The sequence below is a fragment of the Gobio gobio genome (assembly GCF_949357685.1).
Source record: "Gobio gobio genome assembly, chromosome: 25".
In the NCBI taxonomy this organism is placed as follows: Eukaryota; Metazoa; Chordata; class Actinopteri; order Cypriniformes; family Gobionidae; genus Gobio; species Gobio gobio.
In genome coordinates, this window is record NC_137121.1 from 37,474,658 (window position 1) to 37,486,889 (window position 12,232).

General features: G+C 37.2%; 1 protein-coding gene across 1 annotated transcript; it reads right to left on the reverse strand.

Annotated features, from left to right (window-relative positions):
* Positions 1-4,774, reverse strand: LOC307121845 (uncharacterized protein; the record flags this gene model as incomplete). The annotated part of the gene is made up of 7 exons (XM_079809603.1): positions 1-140; positions 835-878; positions 1,483-1,550; positions 2,150-2,211; positions 3,431-3,596; positions 3,868-4,002; positions 4,697-4,774. The coding sequence occupies 7 exons, from the start codon at positions 4,772-4,774 to the stop codon at positions 136-138; spliced, it is 558 nt and encodes a 185-aa protein (XP_079665729.1). The 3' UTR covers positions 1-135.
* Between the last annotated feature and the right edge of the window lie 7,458 nt (positions 4,775-12,232).

A 12,232-nucleotide genomic window follows, 5' to 3' on the forward strand; every position in this document is an offset into this window, starting at 1 on the left:
CACATGGCCACATTTTTTTGTTTGTTTCTTGGAAGTTGGAACCAGCAATGGGACAACAGTCATTTTAGCAGACCTTCCTTTATGACACAGTCATTCCTATGTTCTCCTGCGGTTCCCAAGATGGGGGCCAGGTCTTTAGGCTGAAAGAAATGGCAAAATAAAACATACAGAAATCATGTATTTAATTTCTGAAATATGTTAAATATAAGAATGGCCTCTGTTAAGTTTCTACATATTTCCCTGACAGAATGTGGTGGAGAAAGCGGAACGCTGAAGAGATTTTATATTAATATCCAAATTATATAATTGTCACTTTGTAATGACATTTTAAACTGTTTACATTACAAAGATTTGTCAGAAATAAACAATTCTGTACAGGTATAATTTAGTTGTCATTGACGATTTATTTATAACATTGTATTGTGTTTGTATTTAATTGTGAACCTCATATTGTGTATCCAATCATATTGTGTGATAAGGAGATCACCCCATTCCTACTGAATATGAAATTGTGATGACTGTAATTCCTTACCCTCAAAGTTTTGTATAGTAATTATGGCTGTTACAAAACACCACCAAAAACAGCAGTACATGCAAGTTGCAGTTGTGACAAAACTTAATCTCCATGTAGGCAAAAACAGATGCCACATGTGGAGATATCTAATTAAGCAGCCCGTCTGACTTCTCAAAAAGAAATGTAACACTGGTCGAGGTGCTTATTACATAAACTTAAATAACTTCCAAGTCATGGTAAATCAGACTGGCTTCTTAATTAGGACTAGAATTTCTTTAAGGACAACTCAAAAATCGGTTAAACAAGAAAGCTGACATTACCATGACGGACACGGGAGCCAATGGACCAGTACTTCTTTACAGCCCTTTGGGAAAAGGGTCAAAGACAAACCAAAGTCATACTTTTATATCATAATTAAATATTTAATTTCCTTCCTCCTCCCAGTCTCTAAAAATCAGTCACAATATAATCACCAAACAAGACCCACCCATTTTTTACGATCAATGATATTGGACCCACTCACTTTTATCGTCTCTAATCCAGCACATGTCTGTTTACCTACCCCTAACCAATATATACTTATTATTAAACACATGTTAGACACTTTATTTCCACTTTTCTAATATTTTCTCAATTTTTATTGAAAATAAATGCCTTTCCGGTCTGATATGCGATTGGAAAAGGGAGTAGAGTTAGCTCGGCCTAAGGCGGATTCGAACCCATGCGTCTTACCCCTACACTATAGCCGCTGTCAAAGACATGGTGATTTCCGTAAACTTGTCTTGTCCAACCAGATGTTTAGCAAACAAGGCGATATATTTGTACTTAATGTAAATGGCATCTACTCCAGTAAGATTTTCTGAGAGAGGACCCACCCACAATGTTTTTTGCTTCCGACGCCCATGTGTAGTATAGTAACAATTTATGCACTAACAGTTGTACAGAATGTTCTCCGTATAGCTACTAACCTTTCTTTCACGTGTCTTGGACACATATTGTACTGGATAAATGTCCAATGTGCTGTGATACTGGCAGGCTGTAATACAAATAAATAAATAAAGTAAATACAAACCATTGCATCTTAATGTAACAGTAGTAAAACAAAATAAACAGAAAAGGTGGCAATCACCAGAGAGATCCTGATTGTCACCATACTGGCTAGATAATGTAATAATACTAAAGAATAACTACGCTGTCAGTAAAACTATTGAAAATCTTTTCTCTGTACTTTTTGTCAGTTAAGTAAAGGTTCATGTTAATTAACAAATCACAGATTTTTGTATTTATGCATTTTAAAAAATATCCCAACTTTTCTGGAAACTGGATTTGTAATAACTCACTGACACGGTTGCCTTTTGGGGGGTTTGGGATACTTTGTTAAATTTTGTGTTAAAGTGGTATACCTTGTGTAATATAGACATTCAAATTCTTTGGTTTGCTTTGTGGGACTTTGTTGTACATCACCCACCGTATGCTTTATGATCCTTTGGGGCCTTTTGATGTCACCGTGGTATGCTTTGGGATACTTTCGTGTGCATTTTATGATAGGCTGGTGTTTGTGTATTGCCAACATTTTTTAATATACTTTGTGTGTTTAATTTTGAATTATAAATACTTTATAGCATTTTTTCCTACCATCATCCTTGTTTTGGCTTCCTTTTCTTTTCTTTTTTGCTGAAATCTTGACAGCTGACTTCCTGTATAGAGAAACAAAAAACCTGTGTAAATTGCAATAGAGGTGTTTGCCTTGCAAGCCAGGTGAATATTTGGAATGCAGGAAAATCTGTTGACACTTTCTTTTTTACTTATATGAACACAATAAGTACATTGTACTTATTTTTGGATACAAGTACATAGTAGTTGAGGCCACTTAATAAAAAGTGGGGCCCACTTTCTTTTCCATTTTGTATCATATTCTACAGCTCTGCATCTTATATTCTGTATTGCCACTTACCTGTCTGCTTTCTTCTTTGCCTCAATCTCTTTTTTTCCTACTTCCTCTGTCTGTTCTCTATCCTTGTCTGCCTCTATCTCTTCTGTCGCCATCAGTCCCAGCTCTAAGTCTTTCTGTCCCTCCATCTCTCCTCTCTCCACTCTGTCTTTCTGTGCCTCTATCTCCATCTCCTGCATGTTACTCCTCTCAGTCTCTCCTAATTCACTTTGCTCCCCCTGTCCTCTCTGGTCTTCATCCTCTATTTCTCTTTCTGCTTCATCTTTTTCTCCTGTCCTCTCGTGCTGCCCCACCTTCTCTCCTTCAGGATCACATGCTTCAGTAAAAAAAATAAAACAAGACATTTAAGATGCAGTGTATGGTTAAAAATATGAGTAACTAAAGAAATATAAAAAGTTATATAACAAAAGATATAAAAAAACATAAAAAGAACAGAATTATACACCACCAGCAATCTATATATTGTGTGAAAAAGGATCTGCAATGACATTTCAATCTGATTCATCTGGATAGGTACACAATACAATTTGTTTAGCTCCTGTGTATTTAACTGATCTTCTATCCCCCTACAATCCATCATGCTTTTTAAGATCACTAAACTCTGGGCTTCTGGTAGTATCTAGGATATCTAAAGTCCACTAAAGGAGTAAGGACGTTTTCATATTTGGCACCTAAACTCTGGAATAGCCTTCCTGATAATGTTCGGGGCTCAGACTCACTCCTCCAGTTTAAATCTAGACTAAAGACGCTTTTTAGCCAAGCATTCACAAAATGAACATTTCTGAAATATATTACTTAGACAAAGTCACCTCTTAAATTGTAATGTAGACACATTATTTTTTGTGAAGCTGCTTTGAAACTATATGTATTGTTAAAAGTGCTATACAAATAAATGTTACTTTAAATAAACAATGCAGAATCAATCTTAATAGTCATGAATGTACTGATGTTGTGATGTGACCTACCTTCTAACAAACCTTCAAACAGAAGCAACATCTTCTCCAGGACCGCATGCGCTACCTCTGGCAGCTCAAAGGGGCACTGGAGCTGGGCCATCCACTTTTTATTTTGTGGTCGGTACTTTCCCCACAGCAGGAGGGGAAAGTACCCAAGAGCTTTCAGTTTCTCCACCTTAACATAGAAAAGCATATAAGCAAATACAGAGATTTCCAAGGCAGGGTTACAATGGCATTATTATTATTATAAGGCACCACCAGGAAATTCTGTGTATTGTTTTGATATTTATATGTAGACAAGCTCATTATTATCTGAAATGTTAAATGCAGTTGGGTTGATGAGTTCTTGCTTCCCTGCACAATGTAAATACAATTCAGTATTTGTGTAATGTTGACAGGAACCTGCAATGCCTGACCAAAATACAAAGACAGAAAATGTTTATTACCAGCAGGGCACTATTGTCGAAAATCTTTGCTTGATTGCGAGATTTTTTGACTTGTTGTGCCCATTCCTTGGCCTTAGTGCGAAATTTTTTCATGCGGGCCGTCTGCCTGGACTTCATGTCCAGCAGTTTCCCACACTGAGTAAGGGAGAGAGACAGAGCAAGTGATGGGGAGACGGTATGACAAAAAAAGGTTCCAAACTGCTGTCCAGTTGATCAAGCATTGTTGATTTTCTAGCTTTCTGTTAACAAGGGCCTTAATAATGACTTGGATGCCAAGTGAATGCAACTAATTGAACAGACAGACTAAATATGCAGTTGAGTCAATGCACCGGAAAATATGATTGTCCATTATGTGGCCACAGACATTATACCTTAATATATGGATAATATATGGATAAAATAAAATATAGATAATCTCAATGAACTGAGTGACCACAGTTGAGAACCACCACAATAGAAGTCTGTAATAGAAAGATTCAATGTTAAATAGTCTTGTAAGAGGATGTAACTAAAAGAACCAACAGTCAAACATTCAATATCAACAGGTACCTTTCCATCAGGTTGGAAATTAAACATTTTGAAAAATACCTACTATGATGAAAATTCATAGTGTATCAAAACAAAACTCTTTCTGTCTTTTGTATGACGAACATAATGTATCCACTGCAAACTCCAGTTTAATTGTCACTGTATTGCTTGGCCAACAAATACTGAGATATTTGATGAAAATAAAGTTTATTTGAATTGGACTTAATGACTCTGGCTTTAATGCATAAAAATGGGGATTAGCAGTTAGACAGTACAATAGCATTATTTGTACATTATTTACCTTGGAGCATCTTCTATTTGCACAGTTGATCCTCTTCAGGCAGTGGGCGCATTGCCGAAAAGTGGATCCACCTGGCATTTTTACTACAGACGAAACAAAAATAAATTATAATTATCGACATGCCACGTACATTTTTTTAAAATGATGTGTACGTTATTGTCAACCATGGATAAAGTTTGTTGGAATGCATATTAAGTAATCTAATTGATAAACATTATATTGAACTGCAAGGTAATGTAAGTGTGTTATATCAGAGTAAGTATGGGTAGCACTTTTGTGGATATCACAAAGTAACTTTTATTTTATGGTAATAATTAGTAACTATTTTGTAATATTAATGTGTAATTTATTGGTTAAATATTAGTCCTTTTTGGTAAAAGTAAATATTAGCATTATAAAAGTACTACATTAATGTAGTAATTTGATCACTCATTGAATAATTATTATGTAATACTTTGGAAACATTGGCTTACTAGTCCTTTCCGTCTCTCTTTAATAGAACTGCCATTTTCTAGAGAACAGATTAAATTGTCTCAGTACTGTAACCAAATAACTATTAAGTACTAACACAGTAAATTCAGGCTTGATACCTTAATGTTGTTGTTTTTTTTTCTGCTTGAGACAATTTTTCTTTAGGTAAAATGCTAAAATGCACTATATATGATGACATTACAAGTCAAAAATCCCGGGAATAGGAGCCTAATCCAACCCTTACCCTACTGTATCATGCATCTGCAAGCAACTAGTAATGCCTGCTTGAATTATACCAACGTGCCCGTTATTCTATCAGATCTCAGATCGGCTTGTATAGTGAATGTAGGCCGTATGATCCGAAATACTGATCTGGCGTCAGCTAAGGTTACCTCTCGGGGTCCGCACCCACGTGTAATGTGTTCACGGCCCGCGAATGTATAGATGCAGCAAGCATTAATGCCTTTTCTGCAGGCGCGGAAGACAGTAACGTTAAATAGTTTTTTTTGCCCACAATTTGGAAATAAATAAATAAAATAAATCCGTTTTTTTGCGCGCCAAAAATTCGTTTTTTTTGTTGTTGTAGTGCTGTCCTCAGCCATGTATAAAAGCTGAAGACAGCATAAATATTATTTTTATTATTATTATTTTTTACAGATTTATTTATTTAAAAATCTGCAACAGGTACAGGTTAGCTTAGGCTAATGTCAATGTTAGGCTACCCGCTGGGATAACTGTGCAGCCCACTATTCCACTAACAACTCATTTGAACGCATACCCCATGTAACGTGATGTAGGCCTACAAACACTGAAATAATTAAAATAATACCGTTAACACCATGATCTCATTACAAAAGAATACTCTTGCCCTTACTTACCTGTTTGAAGATGTTCGCGCATCAGGTGAACTGGGCGAATGAGCCTCGCTGGTGACGTCATTGTCGTTAAAGATGATGCGTGGTATTTGGACGCATCAGCTCTCCACTGAAGTTAATGGGAAAGATTGGCGTATCATATGCACGCAAAATTGGACTTTGGCGTATGCATTACACGCACTTGGAAAGTGTAAAGTCGTGTCATTTATACGCAGACTGATGAGAACGGGTTGGTATTCCTGTCGACGTCGTGTTTGCTGTTAGTTGTGGCGAAAGCATTTTGTGAGAGAAATAGCACTGCAATAACGAGATCACTGCATTCACTGATCAACAGACTGTCTGTAATAATAATAATAATAATACGTTTAATTTATATAGCGCCTTTCCCAAGCTCAAGGACACTTCACAATAACAGTAAATAACAAGCAGTTTACACATAGACGGACAGTGGACATTTGCCCAGTCCAAGTAATGAGCGGTTGCAGTTGCAAATCGCACTACATTTGCAATACAACATGAAAAACAAAGGCAACAAACATTAATTACAGACAGCATGGTGGGCAGTTAGAGTAAAGATGCAACAGATTATTGGTAGTGAGTTAACATTGTGACTGTGTTATGTCAAGTTAACATTGTCATGACTGATAATACTGATTAAACAAATTTGTTTTGAGTTTACATTTAAATTAATTTAACGTAGTTGTTGTCCTGAGAGCCAGGGGGAGAGAGTTCCATAGCTTAGGGGCTGTAACAAAGAAAGACCTGTACTCAATGCGCATCACTGAGTTCATGTGATTGAACGGCTGCCCCTTGAAAAAGAGCATTCAAGCCAGACGGCTAATATCAGGATAGAAAAAATGCCTTTTATGTCTAAATTATGACATATTTTAATGTAAAAACCAACAATATAAGTACACCTCAGGAAAAATTATAAAATAATAAAAAAATCCATTCATAAAATCAGTCTAGGACTATATAAAAGGAATAAATACACAAAATATATTTTACTTAAATAACAGATAAACAAAAAGAACGAAAAAACTGCGACTGAGCTGGTGAGTCTGGTTCATTATCGTGAGGCGCGGCGCTCCTCAAACAAGTTCAGTGGAAACCAGACGACTGAAAGCACATCTTGTTTTCTTTATTTTACAATAGCACAATGTAAGTAAACACTTTGTAATTTTGAACGATGTCCAACTCTTATTAATGAAAAGACAATGCAGGAAATCTGAACGCATGTGGCGAAAGACAAAACTTGTGGTCCATTACAACATTTATAAAAACAGTCTTCGTGCTTTCAATGTGGAACTAGGCAAAGCTAGACAGACCTTCTTTTCAAATATTATAAATAGAAACATAAACAACACACGCACTCTTTTTGCTACTGTAGAGAGACTAACAACCCCCCCGAGTCACATTCCCAGTGAAATGCTCTCAGACAGCAAATGTAGTGAGTTTGCTTCCTTCTTCTCCGAGAAAATCATTAATATCAGAAATGCGATCAGCACATCCTTGAGTTGCTCTGAGGTGAATCAGATCAGACCACAACCTCAGAAAATTATTATGACTGATTTTGAAGCAATTGATGGTAAAATTTTAGAAGAAACGGTACAGCACCTTATAACATCAACTTGCGCCCTTGACACACTCCCCACTTCTTTTTTCAAAAGTGTGTTTAACTGTTTAGAAGCAGATCTCCTAGAAGTGGTAAACTCCTCACTTCTTTCTAGGACTTTTCCAAACTCCCTTAAAACTGCAGTAGTAAAGCCTCTCCTGAAAAAGAGAAATCTGGATAACTCCATATTGAGCAACTACAGACCAATCTCAAATCTCCCCTTCATAGGCAAGATCATTGAAAAAGTTGTTTTCAGTCAGCTGAACAAATTCTTAAGCTCAAACGGATACTTTGACAATTTTCAATCTGGTTTCCGACCGCATCACAGCACAGAGACAGCGCTCATAAAGATTATAAATGATATTCGCCTAAATACAGATACAGGCAAAACATCGATTCTGGTACTACTGGACCTCAGTGCTGCATTCGACACTGTTGACCACAACATACTTCTTGACAGGCTAGAAAATTGGGTTGGGCTTTCTGGAATGGTCCTCAAATGGTTCAGGTCATACTTAGAAGGGAGAGGTTATTATGTGAGTATAGGTGACCATAAGTCTGAGTGGACATCCATGACCCACAAGGGTCAATTCTTGCACCACTCCTATTCAACCTGTATATGCTGCCACTCAGCCATATAATGAAAAATAACAAAATGGCTGACCACAGCTATGCTGACGACACCCAGATCTACTTAGCCCTATCACCAAATGACTACAGCCCCATTGACTCTCTATGTAAATGCATTGATGAAGTTAACAGTTGGATGTGCCAAAACTTTCTTCAGTTAAACAAAGACAAAACTGAAATCACTACATTAGGAAACAAAGATGAAATTCTCAAGGTGAACGCATATCTTGAGGCTAAAGGTCTAAAATAAAAAAATCAAGTCAGGAATCTTGGTGTGATTTTGGAGTCAGACCTGAGTTTCAGTAGTCATGTCAAAGCAATAAATAAATCAGCTTACTATCATCTGAAAAATATTGCAAGAATTAGAAGCTTTATTTCCAGACAAGAATTAGAGAAACTCGTTCATGCTTTTATCACCAGCAGGGTGGATTATTGTAATGGTCTTCTCACTGGCCTTCCCAAAAAGACCATTAGACAGCTGCAGCTCATACAGAACGCTGCTGCCAGGATCCTGAGCAGAACCAGAAAATATGACCACATCACACCAGTCCTCAGGTCTTTACACTGGCTTCCAGTTACATTTAGGATCGATTTTAAAGTACTATTACTTGTATATAAATCACTAAATGACCTAGGACCTCAATACATTGCAGATATGCTGATTAAATACAAACCCAACAGATCACTCAGATCATCAGGATCAAGTCAATTAGAAATACCAAGGGTTCACTCAAAGCAAGGAGAGTCTACGTTTAGCTATTATGCCAGCCGTAGCTGGAACCAGCTTCCTGAACAGATCAGATGTGCTCCAACAGTAGCCACTTTCAAATCCAGACTCAAAACACATCTGTTCAGCTGTGCATTTACTGAATGAGCCACCGTACGTCTGACTGATTGCACCTTATCTTATGCATTTACTCAATGAGCTCTGTGCTTTGTCCGAACTGCTTGCACTTTAATTATGTTTCATTTTAACCCTGTTTTATTTTTAGTTTTTAATTATACTTTTATTTTTAATTATTTTTTATTTTGTTAAGGCTGTCTGGGTGGAAGAGGTTGAGAGACGGGGGAGCGATCTGTAAGGGTACTGTCTAAACGCACAGTTACCTGACAAATATTTTTAAAGTAAACCTGACTCTCCATTTTCTTCCACCCCAGATAGGGGATTTCATCTTTATTTTTATTTCCTTTTAATTTCCTTTTAATTCCTATTATAACTATTATACTATTTTAACTTCATTTCTGTGTAAAGCACTTTGAATTGCCACTGTGTATGAAATGTGCTATACAAATAAACTTGCCTTGCCTTGCCTTGCCTATTATCTGTATGACCAAAATGGCGAAGTATTTTATGTTTCCTCTGTTCGATCGTGCGGGCGCCATACGCGCACACACAACATATTGCAGCATTGCACACTTGATATCGCAGCCTGTTCATTATCAGCGTAAAATAATCAACCTAACATATGAAAAGTTACACAGCTCAGTCAGTAGTAGCCTACAATTCGTGCCATTCAGCGTGAGCTCCGCCGCTGTGGAGTTTCCAAGCACATTTGTGCTCATGTGAAGAGGAAGATTTTTCCATCAGTATTGGGACGAGAGTGAAGTACAAAGGCTATAATAAATAATGGTTTAGCATCCAAATACATTGCAAATATGGAAACTTTTGGATTCCATTGAGAGAGGCTACGTGAGCCCAACGCTGGTTACTTTGAGTTTCTCATTATATTATTTTGTTTCGGCTTTATAGTTATAGCCTAAATATATTTTTATTTCTTGATCTGTTCTGTTCTAGGCCTATATGGTCGCGACTCGTGAAAAAAAAAAAAAGGTCGCTCTTAAAAAAGTTTGAAAACCATTCTAGTCGTCACAATCTAGCCCTTGTCAAACTCGCTCAAATCCTTACGCTTGCCCATTTTTCCTGCTTCTAACACATCAACTCTGGGGACAAAATGTTCACTTGCTGCCTAATATATCCCACCCACTAACAGGAGATGAAGAGATCATCAGTGTTATCACCTGTCATAATGTTATGCCTGATCTGTGTACAACAATTACTGTAAGTGATTTTGTTTTTCATTTTTGTAGGGTATCAGTAAAGACTCTCTCTAATGTATATATTCACTTTTCAATTATGAAATTTATTTTAGCAATCCTAATCAAGGTTTTTATCCTTAGGCCTTGTTGTTTTTGACTTTCCCTTTGAACGAAAGTTGGAAAAATGAAATGGCATCATATAATAAAGCCCTCATCCACTTCTTTAGAGGGAAAACCCACTCTAGTGTCACCTGATATATCAGAAGAGTGGACATTGAGAGTAGATGTGATTGTTAAAGTAATGTTTAAAGTTGAAGAATTAGCTTGAAGAATTAGCTCTCTGCAATGTTTTACATCTAAACCCATCACTGTAAAAAAATCGCTGTAAAAATACGGGACATTTTGTACAGTAATTTACTGTTCTTCAAAAATACAGCTCAATACTGTAAATGAGGCAGAATTTGACGAGCAAATTAATAACGGTAAGCTACCGGATAATACAGTATTTTTTTTATTATAGTCACATGCTTGAGCCTGCTCACAACCCATAGGAAAATCACAAAGCATCAAATCCCATCAACAGGCGTGCAACCAAAAAGGATTTGCATTACATTTAACTTTTAACATTATATTACTTGAATAGTTTATTGTGAGAAAGAAGAATAAGACGACGATTAAATGAAGGAAGGCTATTTTCCCTCCGACTGTGACCCTGCCAGCACAGACCAGTGGACGGCGCTTCATCTGCATGTGGCTTCACCAATTTATCAAGGTAAATGCAAACTGAAAAAAAGTGTAATTTTGTGATATTGACTTGATTTATTATCAAATCGACGTCTTTATTTTAAAATGTGCACTAAAGCAATGAGGCTAACAGTTACTTCTGGCAGTTTCTTCTCTGTTTTACACAATACCATTCCTTGAGAGATTTTAGCTTAAAATAATTGTCTGTTAAAATGGTAAGATTATTTTGATGTGGTGGTCTGTGGATTGTAGTATAAAAATGATAACCTGCAACATATGTGCTAAGACCTGCAGCAATGCAGCCTATGCTAGTTACAAAGTGTTTTGCCAAATGCTAAGTGTGATTTCCATGACTGCACACTAACTTTTTCTACGTTTTCAGCCATCAAGTGTCACACATACACTCACCTAAAGGATTCTTAGGAACACCATACTAATACTGTGTTTGACCCTATTTTGCCTTCAGAACTGCCTTAATTCTATGTGGCATTGATAGCGCAAAGACCGCCACAACCAACCGACGCGGAGCTAACGTTAGTTGATAGATTAAACTTCGAACACATCTTCCTTTCTTACGAATGACTTCAGTGCCGTTCTTTGTTCTTTCCTCAAAGAAAAGCTTAACTCCAAGTCTTCCAGAGTAGCGGCCAAAACCGATTTGAAAGACCTGTAGCACGCAGAACCTCCGCAACTCCGCTCCGTCAGTATGTTAAGCCCGCCCATCGACTCTACACACGCTGTGATTGGCCTGACCAGAGTTTGGTTTTTCCAGCTCTGAGGTCTACCGAGAGTTGCTAGACTACACTCGCGGCAAAATAAAAGTTCTGCCGCTAGGGTGCGTCTAGATTTCTAGGCTAGATGTTGAGTACACCCTGCAAGTCCACAACTGATACTGCTGGGTAAGTGTCACATAAGCCAGGCATGGGGTATAAAACAATAAAACAGTATAGAACAGACTGTTGGGGACACAGTTTTAGACCCAGAGACCAGATATGTTGAATGAAGACCAGGAGTCAAGAGTTCGATTAATTAAAGAAATTTACTGAAGAATAGTTTGCAGTTTCATCAGCAGAAGCCAGCGTCAGAGTCTCTAGTGGAATCGCAGGCCAGACTCTAACTCACAGAGAATTTTTCCCCACCAGTTATACTGGTTACAAGGACATT